Source organism: Calonectris borealis, chromosome Z (genome assembly GCF_964195595.1).
Source record: "Calonectris borealis chromosome Z, bCalBor7.hap1.2, whole genome shotgun sequence".
NCBI classification, from domain to species: domain Eukaryota; kingdom Metazoa; phylum Chordata; class Aves; order Procellariiformes; family Procellariidae; genus Calonectris; species Calonectris borealis.
Genome location: NC_134352.1, coordinates 17,346,021 through 17,363,041, shown reverse-complemented (window position 1 = coordinate 17,363,041; position 17,021 = coordinate 17,346,021). Strand labels below are relative to the sequence as shown.

The 17,021-nt window shown below is 37.1% G+C and overlaps 1 protein-coding gene across 15 annotated transcripts in view; it reads right to left on the bottom strand.

Moving 5' to 3' along the window:
- The window catches only part of COMMD10 (COMM domain containing 10), a 114,057-nt gene that overhangs the window by 83,042 nt on the left and 13,994 nt on the right, over positions 1 to 17,021 (bottom strand). For 12 of the 15 annotated variants that reach the window (XR_012670971.1, XM_075137304.1, XM_075137301.1 and 9 more), the window contains one exon: positions 8,440 to 8,550. The exons of 1 other annotated variant lie outside the window; for it this stretch is intronic. Coding sequence is in view for 13 of the 14 variants with exons in the window: in XM_075137304.1 (XP_074993405.1) it covers positions 8,440 to 8,550 (111 nt within the window). In the remaining variant the exon portion in view is untranslated. Of the gene's footprint in view, positions 1 to 457; positions 5,072 to 8,439; positions 8,551 to 11,594; positions 11,736 to 17,021 lie in introns of those variants that run through there. 2 more of the 15 variants (XM_075137312.1, XM_075137311.1) reach the window with 2 other exon arrangements.

The window sequence follows — 17,021 nt, the reverse complement described above, 5'->3', positions numbered from 1 at the left end:
AACACAGGAATAGAAAGCAGAGAGCTTCCTCTATTTTCTGCCCATCCTGCCACATCCACAGAAGTAAAACCCAGTGGTGAGAAAATAAATTTTAACCAACTACAGTAAGCCTGAAAAAAGCAGGAAATTATGTAGAGAAAAGGTGGAGTGCTGCAGTCAGTCTAGGTAGGTGTGGACATCATACTCTCTCTCTTCTACAAGCCTATAGTCACCTATTTTGTTTTTTTTACAAATAGGCTGTATGAGACTTAAAGCTTTCTTTGAACACTCCGTACTGTTCTTTCTGGATATCCCAAGCAAAGTCATTAACCTACCTCTTTTCGGAGTGTCTCCAAAAAATGCATTTCTACGGTGCAGCTACAAAAGTTAGCGGCACTTGTAGGTAAGTTCACAACTTCCATTAAAACATTCTGTGTCTGTTTAGATCTTACTTTTAACTCCCCTCTTTTTTATAAAAATTTTGCTTCTCTCTGACTAAAGATCTCCTCATATTCAGAGAGGGCCTCCAACACAGTATGCACTACCAGAAGACAAGGCATGAAGAAGAGTGCACCTCTTCCATTCCCACCCAAGAAGTGAACAGCAAAGCACAGACTGCTCCCAAGCTACCTCTCCTTAATCTCACCCATTTCTTACACTAGCTTATCTTTCTACCTTAGAGTCAGGAAGAAACAGACGTGGGAGGGATGCCAATTTTTAACACATTTGTGAAGGGACCACAGAGCTTATGGCCCAAGTAAAAGCAGGGGGATCGGTACTGCCAAGAAGTACTGCAAAAGCATAGCAAATTACTGAAAAAATAGGGGCTTCTTCCATTGCTACACACAAATGAAGACAACAGCTCATTTGCTAAAACGCTGCATAGTTCTAAGAATAGCAGATAAGAAAGTATATAGATGCCTGAGAATTTGCAGTAAATGCCATGAATGTTTTTTCTTCATCTGAAAAGACTGAAGAACCAAGCCTATAAAACCAGTTTGAGGCAAACAGGAAACAAATTTTTTAAGAAAAAAGGTGGCATACACAACTGCATTAAATGAGAAAAACTCACCAGATCCTTTGTGTTTTTCACATACCCTCAAGGCCTTGAAGTTTAACTCTGCCTGGCAATGAAATGGATCACCATGTTTAAACTTAAAGTGAAGTATTTCAGCTATATTTCTGCTGCTTATTTGGACTGACAATGGTAAAGTTACACATGACGGACAATTCAGTTTACTCCTATACAAAACAAGAGTTTCAGTACTAACTACAGGCTGAGGTTGCCCAAGGCTGCAACCAACTATACACAGTCAACTAGGACCATCTTCTTCTTTAATTCCATGACCCAAAGACACATGGACAAAGTTGTAAGACTGTTTTAGTGGGAACAGAGCACGTGCAGAGGCAGTACTCAGTTACAGGGTTTGTAAATTCGAATGTTATAGATTATACTCATAAATTGTGTATATAGCTAGGTGAAACATAAGAATAGTGTAAAGAGATCCCTGTAAAGAGATCCTTACTATACACTGCGTAATTAAATCATGTAAGATCACAAATGGAGCTGGATAATTAACTACACCCTGCAGTACGATTGCCAGAGGTGAGTGCATACTCCTGGAGTCACACCATCTGGTAAATGGCTTCTAAGTAAAATGTCAAACTACTCACAACTTACAGGACATGGGATATTCTGCCATCCATTTCTACACTGGTAAAAAAACAAAAGTCCTCTCAGCATCTTGAAAATTCTGGACTGCAGCTTCATTTTCTCCTCTAATTAAACAGATTTAATCAGAGATAATAGATATGATAGATCAAAAACAGTCTAATGCAAGAATTGCTGTGCATTGCAAGTCCAAAATTTCTGGCTCTTGTGGTTGAGCAATGAAATTTCTGACAGCTTTCTCTAGCAATGTGACAGTGTGGAAGCAAATTATAAATTTCACGCTCATTTTTCTGAGCTGTTCCACACACTTTAATATTATACAGTCATTCTTTCCACAGCTCCTACAAGTATGAGGACTTTTCCCAATATTCTGAAACCTCCTCTCAGGGAAGTTCCTGCTTTCTAATCAGAAGCAGTATTTATTAGATTTTAGTTCTCAGAACAAAATTGGTTTCACGATGTACCTTGCCAAAAGCGGCAACCTTGCTTGTATACAGAAGACTTTGAACCACGACTGTGCTATCTGAGGCTATCCAAAGCCTCCAATTACCTCCTCTAAACAGGGATGAAAAAACCTTCTCTCTCAATCTCATCCCTAAACATTTGTGCATTCATCCAAGACCTGCGCTACTTACTTTTTGCAATTGCAAGAGACTTATAAATCCGCTTGATGAGAAGACTAAACTCAGTTCAAGGGTGTACATGCAAGCTTCTCTGTGTTCTGAGAAGGAAAAGAGTGATGTCCTCAACAGAGCAGAAAGTGGTTGAGAATTAGCTGATGAATGTGTCTGGTGGTGCATTTCCCCCCCCTTCCTCTGGGCTACGATACGATCTCAGGAACCTCTGTTAAGCTTTAGCCACTGTGTACGAGTTGGGCAGCTGAGTGTCCCTTGACCGTACCAGGCACTCTTGCATGGCTAAGATGGGGAGCGACACTGATTGTACCAGGGACACTAGCTTCATGATCAAGGTAGGGAACAAGAACAAGAGATAATTCGCCATCTCTGACAGCCCTGAAGCATTCCCCACCTGGATCATAGCTTAAGTAGAACAATACCATTGTTACTGTGAAACAGTACCATAATTACTACCCTGGACCACCTCAAATAGTAGCCAAAATGGAAATTTACTAATTACTAAAGCCAATCATCTTGCAAACCTATAAAAAGCGGTCCCAAGCGAGACCCTTTTGAGCTTTCCTGGACCGCAGCGGGCTGCATCCAGAATTTCCCTCTGAGTGGGATGCCTCTCAGAGTCCGCAAATTCTCAAATTTGCGATACTCAGAGGATCACCGAGATTCCGGCTGAAACACTCCTCTGGGCTCAACCCTTCACCCGTTGAGAAATGCCAAAACATTTAATGTGAGTATTTCACGAGACTCGAGGGGAATTTTTAACAGGTATACCTTTATAAATTTACCTAGCTTTAGGCCTTTATAGACTCATTTAGCTTTGGTACCATATTCATATGCATATATATACGTATTGATTGATGTAGATCTTTTGCGCATTTATCTGTACAATTACTAACAAGTATAATCTGTAGTTAAATTGTTTTAGTACTTGTAGTAACTTGACTAACTCCTTGTGTAGCTGCCAAATTGATTAATGTTTAGGCACTGCTGAACACACTTGCTGCTAAACACCCTTAACCCTTTAGTCATAAACCGTTGCCCAGGTCTGAGACTAAAGGTAGATCCAGCCGCACCTAGACTCCTCTCTGAGAAGGAGTTTAGAAAGCAAGGGGGTCTACTCTGAACCTCGTGACTCAACGGGAGCATCCCCTTACCCTTTATCCTTAATTTCTGTACAATTTTTCTGATACAATTTTTCCCCGAGTATACTTAATCTATGTAATGAGTAATAGAGTGAACCTTGCCATCGAATTCTTTTAAGTCACATTTCTATAAATTTCTATTAAAATCACCCTTTGCCAATACCTTTGACGGTGATTCTTTATGCGGCCTTAAAACCATTCATTTGTGACAATCTGAGAAGCAATTTACAGTTGTTTAGTCTTTGCACCTCATCACAGTTCCTCCAGCATCATGTCATTTAATTGTCCTCTTTTTTCAAGGCCCTGCAGATACAAATTACTCCTCTATTTTGAAAAAAAAGGGCACCTAAATGCATCACCCCAAAAGCTGAGGACAGAGAAGACAAATGAAGGGGGTACATCATGGTATAGAACTCAACTCTGCCACCTCTACCTCTCTGGAGTGGGAACATACAACTAGCACCTACCAACTCTCACTGTTATGCCACTCCACAAATATAATTTCTTTTCAGAGGGAAACAAAGGGCTAAACTGAGGGGGGAAGGGGAAGCAGCATCATATTTCCTTAAATACCCATCCAAGTGCAGGTCTTGCCTGCATGCCATACAGGCTGCGCAGAATCTACAACCTGAATTCAGTGACTGATCTAGCGCCGCTAGAAGAAAAGCTTTGTTTCTCATCTACTCTGCTTTGCTGTTAAAGATGGGGAAAGTATTCACAATGGCAAACTTAGAAAGCAGAATGGCATAACTTATTGAAGTAAACAGAGCAAAACGCCTAAGGTCTAGATTTGTTCACAGTCCAGAAATGTATAGAAAATCCATAAAAAATAGGAGAAAAAAAACAGCAAACCATGTCCTGTTATTTTAACAAGTAAAAAAAAAATCATTTAAGATTTCCAGACTTCTATTTACTCTGTAGAATGATGAATATGTATGATGATCTCAGTTTCAAATGCAGTCAGACTCAATTTTGATTTTGAACGAACGGTTGCAGAAAAAAATAGTTTAAAATATTTCCATTGTTATATTCCCCTTTTAAAGCATCTACAAGTTAGGGGAAATGAATCAAAAGGAAATAAAATTAAATTAGTATAGTAACATTTTAGTATTATCTGTCTTTTGTCAAAAGTATTACATTAGCAAGTTTAACAAACCAGCACATTTATCAGTTATTTTTGTCTTGCATTGGCAGACAAAATCCTGTAACAAAATTCTTCAAATACGTGTATAAAGAAGGAACAAAATAAACAAAGTATTGAATTCTCACAAGGAATCTATACATAGCATTGACACTCAAAAAAGACCTCCCCCAAGAACTTATTAATGGTTAAGAATAAAATCGTAGATGAAATAAAGAGAAGGAAAACCAAGAAAAGAGCAAAGCCTTCCACAGGACAAATTGTAATTAGATAACTGAATCTAATGAAATCTGTGGAATGGATTTACAGAAAAAAATCGGATAACTATCGAGAGACAACACTCGGCAAGAATAGTTTATTTAACCTAACGATTTTCAAGCATAAATGTTAACTTCAGATCATGTGTAAAAATACACAATAATAAATATCTTATATAGTAACGTGCCTTTCTGGATTTTCTAGTGAAGAGGCATAGCAGAAACTCTTTAGGAACACACTCTTACTTCTCACATTCCTCTGCGGAGATATTCGGCACCAATGATGTGACATTTCTGAAGCCCTCAGATCTTTCCTACAGCCTTTACTAATTTTTTTTTTTTTAATATGGCTCCTCTGGTTATAGAAAATGATCACAGTTGTTTAGAAAGGTCTGGACTAGATGGCCTAAGGAATTAGTGCTGTTAACAGTGGGAAAGAATGTGTGAGTGTGTGCCTATGTGGATAATTATTAAACAAATTACTGAAGGAAACATATTAAATAAACATGGTACTTTTTGGGATCATTCTTTCTTTGCAAATCAAAATCATAATTAGCAGCACAGATTATCAGGATTGTTAATTTGTGCTCCCTCTACTGGTTAATTCACCCTATAGCCATAAAAATAATAATAGTCTGTAAAAAATCCCCAGATTGTTGTGTTGCAATTCAACAGCCCAAAAAATCTGAAACCAAATTATCTTATTAAAGAAAACCCTTATACACAGCCAGTATCTTACACATCAGTTCTAAATGTCGCCTTAGCTCATTAAAATGTTAGAATGGAAGCAAAAGGATCTTGCAGTTCAAAAAGATGTTTCCTATCATACCAGCTTGTTTTGTGTGCCTAGTTCATAAATTCCACTTCCCGCAGTTTTAGAAATGCAATTAAACATTTCAAATTCTGAATCGTTGTAAGAAGCTGCTGTTAATTGGATTTTTAATTGAAAGCTCCTTTTTTCTCCTCCTCATACAAAACACCATCAGCGACCGAGCTGCAAAGCAGCCTAGATCACAGGACAACTGGGGCTCAAAGGCAGGGTTTGGCAGCCCACCGGATCCACCCCCCTGCTCAGAGCGGGGCTAACTCCATGCTTCAGTCAGGATGCTCAGGGACTTGTCCTGTTGACTCCTGAGTATCTCCAAGGCTGGCAATCTCTGCAACCTCTCCAGGTAACTCATTCCCGTACTTAATCACCCCATGGTGAAAAACGTTTCATGGCATATGCAAAATGTTTGTTAGATCCAAATCAAGCATAATTCCAAGTCTGAATACAAGCAAACGGCAAATTTGTTACAAAACCCAGGAAAAAACAGTTTACCAAAAATCATGTGATTTGATCACAATTACTACTAGTCACAAGCAGCGTATTTCCTGGGCAATGCAAATGTCACTAACAGCTTGAATCACCTGGAAGAACCAAAGACCACCTTACTTTTGAATTTTGATGGTATAATACCTATGGGACTCTGCATTTCATCTGAAGCTGACAAAATATACTCTGTAAATATTTATATAGCATATAGCAGATCCTCTGACCCTTTTTATTTCATGAAGCACAAAAAACATTCATACATCCACAGTTTTTCTGATTACCTCTCCTGGAGAGAGAATTTAAATACTAATTTTAAATGTCAGCTCCTGCCAAAGAACTGTCTAAATGATCTTTAAGTCGAGTGAGTTGTAGTAAACATTAATGTTTTAGCGCAATTACTTTCAGTTAGCAAAAGTGGAAATAATGGCCAATTTCATTCACCTTGCTCAGTGTGGGTTTTTTTATTAATAGGCTTTAATTTTGCAGATGAGCAAGACAAACTTTTATTGTTATATACATATTAGAAATGTAAACACTTAACACATCCCACAACGACTGACTTCAGAATTGATTCCAAGTATTATCGCAAAAAAGCATTCAGAGCCAGTGTGACAAAGAGCAGTACTGCCCCCTAATGAGCCAGCCCACAAAAGCTCCTCTGTAACAGCGTTTCGTGTCTTTCTTGAAAAAATTCAAGTTACTATATCCATGAATTATTAAAAAAAAAAAAAGAAGAAATGAAAAAGTTTCATGAGAAATGAATACAATCATTAAGAACATATACGCTAAATTCATGCCAAATTTCTGTGCAAAAGGCACATGTATAAGTTTGGGGAGAAAGAAAAGAAGTATTGAGTATCTAGGATTTTCAGATAACTTAATACTTAGTGCACAAAGAGATCATGAAGATGCAAAATACAGCACAAAAATTATGTTCCAGCACTTCTGTCAGTATATAAGCAGATATTACCCAATCTTAAACCTCTTCTATACTAGGATGTAATCATTCAGGAAAAAAAAACTGTAGTTATCTTCACACCAACCCAGATTTTTAAATTTTAGTATTTGTAGTGTGACAGCATCAGTACGTTTTTCTTGTTGCACTTTTCTATCTAAACGTCAGTTACAAGTCTAGTCTAGGCTTGTAATTATTGCAAAATAATTCTGATCTTGGCATCTAATTATACCCACAAAAAGAAATGGAGAGGAAACAATCAAAAAAATCCACTTGCTGAATTCTGTTTGTAAAGGAAACAGATGAACTTTCTGTGTCGTGTGAAAGTGACATTTTTTCCTCATTTTTTTAAAAATTGTTTTGCCACAGGATTGAATCTGTATGCAGTGCTGCCCAGTGCAACTTGGACATAAAATATTGTCTGGTTCCTATATTTGCATTTCAAAAATACAGATTGCAGTGAACTGCTGAAAAAAAATACAACTGCTGCAAGTCCTGGTGAGAAGCACAAACATAAGCTGTGTATTCTCTTTTATTCTACCATAAATCAGAAATTCCACTCCCACTAGTAAAATTACTGTGATTTAAATGCAATGCTAAAGCAGAACCGTGTTCTGATTTTTCCCCTCAAATCTTTTATAGTGACTTTTTCATAGATAAACATTCTGACAGACACCACAGAAGTAAAGACTCCAATTTCCATTAGCAAGATAAGGTTAAAAGCAATTCATGGCTTTAATTTAAAACATGCTAGCTAACAAGAGATACAGATTTTATGAATAAAATTTACGCTCATTAGTGGTTTTTGGCACTGAAACACCACCAGTCTGTAAAATCCTTGAACTTAGAACTTTACCTTAAAACCTCCAAATATTGGCTTTCTGTGGCCTCACATACTATGTCATCATTCATATAAATACATCATTAGCACAGAAAAGTTGCAAGTGATGAGTAATATCTTACATAACTACACACATGGTAGAAGGCTGCAAGATACTAGGCATTAAAAGTATAAGAAGTACCAATCACATGCTATGTGATAAAAATAAATTATCTAGAAAGATATTTTAGAGACCTAAAATAACCATATTCTGTGATATTTCTCTATTACATTACAGCCCAAAGAGCTGGTAACACAGCTCTCAGCTCTCACTCTACCTAATATGTATGCTATTACATCAGTACTTCACAATTCCAAGTGCTTACTATAATTTTATGAAATATAAAAATTAAAACACTGGCGAGACTAACAACGATCACAATTTCCAACTGACACCTCAGAACTTTGAACATAAGGCCATCACCACAACTCATTCCAACTCTGCCAGGCCTGTATTTCTTACCTTTGAATCTTCATTGCTCACGCCCAGCTCTAGCACAGCTCGAGGAGACTTCAGCTTTGCTTGCATGGACTCTGCCATTTGAAGATTAAGCTGCCACCCAATTGTTTCAAGCTATAAAACACAAATTTAGATTACAGTCAGATGGTAGAGAAGCACTCAGGTCAACTTTTAATATTGTGAATGGTCTGTATCAGTGAACACGATGTCAGGCTCTACAAATGTTAAGCATTTTTATACAATGCACATTCTGCAAGTTCTCCTGGACTCCAAGACAGGTTTGATTCTCTCTCTTGCCAAATTTATGAGTTCAAACTGCCTGTGACCACCTGAAATAAAGCAACTTCATATGCCTCAGATCTGCTGGAACCAATCCATAAAATACAACTAAGGATCCAAAATAAGGCGTTTCCCCCTCCTTGTGGAAGTTTATCAGCAAAGTTGCAGATTCAATTTTATTTCATATTAATTTTTCTTCTAGGAAAAAGAAAAAAATTACCAATAAATGTTAAACCAGCTAAAAATGGTAATTTCTTAATCAACAGATCTACTCATGTGTGTTCCACCATATACAGATGTTAATGACAAAAATAATTCTGTGCTGCTTTTTAAATTGTTACTACTGAAAAACCAAAAACCAGTTAAGTGTGTGAGCAACAGAATTTTTAATAGAAAGCTACACAAAAATACATTTCTAATTGCTTTTTAATTATTCATCTAAAATGATATTCAAACATTATCAAGCTATACCTCACGCATAAATAAAGTATCCAAGGACAGAACTACAAGTCTTTCACGAAATAACCTACCTGGCCTTCTTGAATAAAGAAAAGTAGAAATATAAAGCCTTACCATCTGGCAAGTTAACTTGCATACAAGTTTTTCTTTTTAATCTAGTGTCTCCCTTCTGCTAGTAAATATTGTGGCTGACTTGGTAAAAGTGAAAGTGTGCCACATCTCAGTTAATCTCTTACCAGTCCAACAATTCAGCTAAAATCATCAACAGCACAAAGCCATCCCAGACGTGCTGTACTGTGAAGAGCAGAGAAGCTAATACCTGTCCTGCTTCCTACAGTGACAGTAATCTCTAGATGAAAGATAGGAGAGAAAGTGAGTAGCAGAAACATCTTCCATGGGCACAGCTCAAAGACAGAACTTCCAAAATTTATTGCAGCTATACCATTTACATTTACACATTAATGTATGTTATATTTCTTTTCTTTGAATATTGCATCGATATTATACCAATTATGTAACAAACACTGAAAGCCATATGACTAAGCACACCGAAAGGAAAATTAGGTATCATGACCTATTAACCACCACTGCCAGTCCAAGATGGTTAGGCTGTTTAGCCAAGGCCAAAGTTAACGGAAAGACACAGAGAGTCTCAGACTGACTTTGTACACAGCTATACGAACAAGACAGTAGGAAGAACTTCAGCAGGTCAGCCTGCAGTCTGTCAGCTGCTCTGCAATAAATGCCCCTATTCAGCCTTCATTCTGTGGTAAAAAGAAGGAAGTTTACACATTAATCAAATCGATGAAAGCATGCATGCAACACAAATGGACACAGCTAAAATGCTGTAAATCTGGTCTAGCTCATTTTGTGGTAGGCATAGCTTCAGTAACAGTATGCCCACAGCCTATGAACTAAAGATGCTTTAAAAGGCAAGTTTTATAAATTCTAAAAGCAGATTAATTTTTTATCATAATTCTCTGCTTTCATTTCCTCTAACCTGATTACATCTTGGTCGATGAAAATAACAGGGCATTGCCCATCCCACCCAAAAGTACAGCACAATCCAAAGTGGATTCTGTGGATGTGCTCAAGTCAATCACACTAATGGACAAGCCTGCTAAGGCCCTGTGCTGGCCAGTATCTGGAATCTTCCAGCAAATTATACCAGAATGACACAGCTGGAAAACATTTTTCTATCCACATATTTCAATAAAATTAAGTAAAGAAATTATCTCTCGTTTTCTCAGGAGCATAAAGAACTTAGCATCTTGCCTTATTCTAGGTTTTAGATCAAGAAAGAAGTGCAGTTCAGTTAAAGAACCCTGTCAAAATTGATAATGGTCAGCAGAGAAGGACCCAAATGCTGACTTAGGGGCCAGTGGTGGGAGCAGCCCAAAGCAGGCAACAGGAAACAGTACTTTTGATAAAACACCTAACCACTCAGGTCAAACACGGAGACAGTGAGCAAGCTCTGGAACGCGATGGTTCTTCCTACTGCAGTCACTAAGGTTCAAGCCCCGCACTCCTCAATTTAGAAAGGACTTTCTATCAGTTACTTAAACAGTTTATTATAGTGGTATGGAAACCAAGCCTTAGACAGGCTAGCAACTTATCCAGGATTATAAAAAAATGCCACTGAAGACAAGAACAATATCCTAGGAAGCCTGACTTTTAAGACTTTTCTAAAGCTGTTAAACAGTGTACTGCATGTAGCATGAAAAACAAACTATCAAAAGTAAAGAAATTCAAATTTATATCTTCTATTTCACTTTTAATATACATCTATGCAGGAATATTGTAGAGGGCTCAGAACAAATACAATATATGTGGCAGCATAGTGGCCTGAGTTTATAGCTGAACAGCAGCCATAACTCTTTTTTTATATTGCTTTAACTTAAAATTACTTTGTTTTCCTGTACGATTCATGTGTCTTTTCTGCTTTAAATATAGTTGTATGAGAACAAGTTTTGATTAACAAATAGCATGCTGCCTAAGGTTTCAAAATGGTCTGACTATTTATTTTCTTGGAAGAAAAATGTAACATGTATTTGGCTATGGTCACGTTTACTTAGAAGACATTACTGAAATATCAATTAACCTTTTGAGAGTGGCGACATGTTTCTGCATGGCATTTGTGTCAAGGCATAGTATTTGGTAGCCACGAAGTGGTATATATTTTAGGGCCAATTTTTTCAAAACTGAAAGGACTACAAAATTATTTTCACTTCTGATATAAAACTTGTTATAGAAAACAAAATGTTGGGAGAGACTATATGGTGCCAGAATCTGCAATGTATTACCTGAAAAGCATTTACTGGGGAGGGGTGAAGTATTTCTCCACAACTAGCATGAAAATAAAGCCATGTTTTTGGTTACTTTAGACCTTTAGCTTCTTTTTACAATTTCTTATCGGCAGTTTAGAAATGCGCAAGCTACCTTGTCACTGCAACAATAAACACAGTTGAAAATGTACTGTTTAGCACTGCAAGTTCTCGCTGGTATCTCTGGCACTTATTTAACCTCAGGGTTATGCTTAGAAAACAAAAAACAGGTGCAAGCTGGAAAACAAAGGAAGGAAAAAACATAGATACTAAATAAAACCAATAGTAAGCATATATGAAAATGCTTCAGATCTGCTCCATGGACCCTATGGCAAATGATTCAGGGCAACAAAAATATGAGGAAGCTTTCGACAACCTCTGTAATCCTCAGTTCCCATGTCCATTTTGTTCCACTTAGGCTTCTGAAGAGGATACCATGACAGCCAGACTAACAGGCATGGAAGAACCTATGCACTTCTCCCTTCCAGCGCTCACTCAGTACTAGCTGTAGAAAAGATAAGGTGTTACGCCTGCCAAACAGCTCTGTACCCTCTACAAACGTAGTGCTTCTCAGTGGCCATCCACACCTGTCCAGGGGCAGATCCACACTAGAGAGCAGCCAGTTCCCCTAATATCTGAAGGATCTGACCCTTCATCTGTAGATCACTAACACCTTCACAGGTATATAAATACATCATCGCTGGTCTGTCTACGATAAAGTCTATGATATCCACAGTCATTTTCCTCCAGTGTAAAACGTGGGAGCTTCCAACTCATGACCACTGTCCTGTCCGCCAGACTGCTTTCCGTATTAAATAGTAGAGCATAGTATTTTATATATTAGGAGAAGATCATCAAAAATCTAACATAATTGTGGTAAAACGTCTGGGTGAAAGTCACCCTTTGCAAAAAGCCTATGTGCACTAATTGTCAAGTCAGCTTTCACAGCTTATCTGATAGGAACTTTAAGCACGATCTCCAAACAAATAAAGGATTTCACATAGCCAAAATTAACATCCACAGAATCCACCATTTCCCTTATCACTTACAGCCCATTATGTTTTACATACTACTGTCTCTTTCTCACATATTTTCATCGTAGTTCCTTACTTTCACTTTTGACTGCCCATAAACATTACTACAAATTAAACCAAAACCGAGAAGAAATTCAAGAAACCAGATAAACATGGTAAGTTTCTATATTAGCTGTCAAAAAAATCAAAATACTTCTTCTTTCTCAACTACATGAAGATATTTATCTTATACTCTTTAATGAGAAATCAAATAAATGTTCTTTGCAAAGAAATTCAGGCTAAAAACAATCTTAGCTATTCAAAAACCAGTCTATCAGACTGAAAAACGAAGGACTACGACTTTGAGAGTGAAGGCAGACTGGATGTCCAGAACAGGCACGTTGTAGGTCTCCAACCTGAAGGATCAAGAACAGAGCCAACACGACTGAGAAACTCACATGGAAAAAAATATTGGCAAGGACCTAAAGAAAATAAATGGGAATATTGTGAAAAAAGGGAAAACTAAAAGTGGAAACAGAATTTCAGAAAATACGTAAGCACCTAAAACATCTTCCCTAGTGCTTCCAACTTCAGCCGTTCAAAACTTCTGGAGCAGGGTCCAGTATTTTTAAGGGAGGAGAGGGAAAAAGGGGTTTAAATGCTTGGTCAGTACCAGAGCAAGGAAAGGGGATATTTTTTGATTTTGGACTTGAGTGATATACTGAGATCACATCTCCTGTCTGTCTCTACTCCCATGAAGATTGGAAGCTTGTTTGAATTTTAAATGGAAAACTGGACTTTTCATATAAATTACCTGCTTCTAGAAGGTGAAGCTTTCAGAAGGTCATCTAATATCGTAACGCATCATTACAGGAACTACAGAAAATCAGTATTACTGCCTTCAGAACTCACTGATGTGGCACAAACAGCTTACTTCTTACCACAATACAAGCAGGATGCCATAATACCATGCAAACTACTATTTCTCCTCCATGGGTAATCCATGATTTGGCATCTCTTTATCCCTTAGAAATTGCTGTAAGCACTGACCTCAGAGAAAGTAGGAGTAACAATGAGTAAACAAAACACTGAACATGGAAATGCTGCTTGGACGCATAAAATCAATATGACTGAGGTTCTTATAACCACCAGACATTCACACAGTTATGAAATACCCAATCACTTTACAGCTCAAATTTAATGTATTATGAAGATCTAATTACTTCATTCAGATTCTTGCACTCCATTCTCTTGGTAAAATTTGCTGGTTTCACAACACCTAGCTTTCCCTAAATAGGATAAAATATTATGTACTTCACTTCTGGGTAATACTGAAACACAAAATCATAGTCTTGACTGAACGAGAGAATAATTATATCCAGAACACATACATGATTCAGAACATGTGGGCAAATGCAATTAATCAGCATTACAGGTTAAATATGATTTTACAAGCCACTATAGATATAAACTGGCTAGAGGAAAGATTATGAAGATACTGGCATATCCATTATTAGCCTCTCAAATAAATGACTGTATGCATTTTTACAGGGAGAGAGAGAAATGCTGATTAGCATTTAGCAAAGAGCAAGAAAAAGAATTCTCAAAATTAGAGTTTCATCTTAAAGTCTAAAAAGTGAGAAAGACAGACTTCTGGGCTGAACACTTGTTAACAAGTCTGATGGGCAGAGAATGCAGAAGCAATTCTAAATTAGTAGCAGCGTTCTGTACTTGCATGTTTATGGGGGAAAAAAGCTCATGAAAGCCCTGGATGGGAAAGGAACACATAGCATAAGCAAACTAGCATATGCAATTTGTGAAGTCTACTACTACTATTATAATAAATGTTTTCAATATTGCCAAAAGGCAATTGGTAAAAAAAAGTGGTAACATTACCACTACATTTGCTAATGTTTGAAAATCAGCTACATAATAATACAGTTTTTCAATTGTATTCAATACAATTTATTTCAATTGGGTATTTCTCCCATTGTCAATGCATTATGGTTTAATTTGTCTGTTTGGACCTTTTTTTAAAAGCAACAAAACCCCCCAACAACATGTGCCTTTTTAGAGAGCAAAAGGTTTTCATTACCCTGAAGTTGCTAAGGGGCTGTTGAAGCTTTCCAACCTGAGTGATGAGAATTTTAAAGCAAACTGAGCTTGCGGCCCACAGTCAGAATTAAAAGCCAGTAAGAGTAACCTTTAGAATTACGAGGTCACATGTTGTGAATATTGAGAAGAAGAACGTGTACTAAGGAAATTACAGTATGATACTAAATCTTAATCATCTAGTTCATAATGCACTATCAGTTCAGTCGAATTGGCCTCTAGTGACATTACTAACTTGAGCACAGCTGAAAATAAATCTTAACATCCCTTCCGAAAATTCAAATGTTGGCACAAAACTGAGTACTTCTAATAGGACCACCTCTTGTGGTATTGGTGGTGCTGAAGGACTTGATTAATATGGACATCCCCATTCTTGGTTGCCGGCAGCTTCCCACGGCACAGAATGCTGGTTTAGGCTTGCATAGCTGAGAACTAACACGCAAGTCCCCTGACTTTGAGTCAATATTGGAAAAGCCACTTCAGGGTAGTTTAGTATAGTTACCTTTCTTCAAAGGCAGTCTGATTAATTTGAGGACAGGATGAAGCACTGTAATTGACTTCATTTTTGTGAGTTTTTTTAAATACTGCGTAACAGAAACAGAATGCAAAAAAGAACTTCTTACTGAGTCATTCTTTACAGGTACCACAGAAAAGAGTCTTCTGTTAGGCAGACACCTAACAAACTACTTCAGATAAAGCAGGACAGTTAGAGTTATACAGAAATTAGTTTCATGCTCCACTGGTATATAGGCCCACCCATTTGATTTTCAAATGACCTCTCTTACTTTGAGAGGTCATTCGGTTCAAAATGATCTGGTATTTGTGATAACTTAAATGTTACTGCACATGAAATTATGCCTTTCATATCCTGAGAAAAAAATCTACATGCTTGTTTCTATAAAGCTTTTTCTGTAAAAAACCAAAATAATATGCAAGTGCAATGGCACTGTTTTTCAGAGTTACACTCTCCTCACTTATTTCTACCAAATGTGGTATATCTGTAAGAGCATTGTATCAGTTTACACACAGCAACCACTCTTGGAAGTAAGTTCAGCTTCACTACATCAATGCTGGAGTGCACACTTAGTTAAAAGGCTACTTCTATTCACAATCTAAAGTAAATGCTGTAACTTAAGACTCCAAAGTCTAACCTTCTACTTTTATAGTGTTAAGAGTGAGTAACTAACACTATAGGAGAGTGCATAACAGGGGGACGAAAACCCAGCCTTCAGTCCATTCTTGAGGAAGTAGATTTATCATAGCTGGAGAAATAAGGTTCAAGAACTACGCTCAAATAGCACCAGTGTGAGCAAAAACTATTAAATACTTTAAAGATGGAGCCTGACAAATTCAGAAAATGCACTATATGATGTGGCTACTTGCAGTAATAGGGAAAATGAAAAACTCGGTGTCTCTGCCCACATGTACCTTAGAAAGGAATCGATCCTGCCTCCAAAGGCAACAATTACAAAAAGAAAAAAAATTAAATCCTGTCTTAACAAATGAAATCAGAATTTTGGCTTTTTAACTCAAATACTAACTCACTCATTTCATCTATTTTTCCTTCTAATTTGAGAGGAATAGTCCAACTTTAAAGATGCAAATATTTCTTGGAACAATCTGAAAGAGCTGTTCATGTAATTTAAGACATCCATAGTATTACTCTCGTTGAAGCTGTTACGAACAGTGAAGTAAGAGATAATGGGATATGAAAGACATCTTCAGCAAATCTTTTTCTCATATTATTACAATAGTATATATCACACTGGCACAAAACATTTAAGAATGTTTTCCAACTAACAAAATATTTTGAGGAAATAAATAATCCATAACGTAAGAATTTTTCTGGTGCAGATCTTTCACTTACAATACACTTATTTCAGTTGTTCTAACCAAATAACCCAGGGGAAAATGAGTATGGCTATCTTTTCATTCAGTTTAATTCTTGAAAGAGTAGTTCCCGTAGTTCCTCTGCTGAAGACCAAGTACTCCTCATTTCACTGCAGAAAAAGAAAGTCAGAATACTCACATTTTAAAGTTTGGGGGTCCTCTCCCCTCATCTTTCAACAATCACATTAGACAAAACGTACTAAGTCTTAGTTACATAAATTAATAACTTTCATTTAAAGAAAGTACTGCAACACCTATGTATGGTTTTAATAAATGAATTATCAGTTTTGTATGGATTTTGTATGTATGGGAGAGGACTAAAGGTGTATTACATGTTAAGAAAAGCATTGGTCTACTACGCCCTACTCTAACTTCAGACCTGTGTAATCACACCAACATAAAACTAGAGCAAACCATTAAGTCTGCTCTCTAAAATTTACAGTCTAAGATGCCAATTCAGGTCTCCATCAGCACACCCAGCATTGTAGAATCAAAACTCCAAATTAGA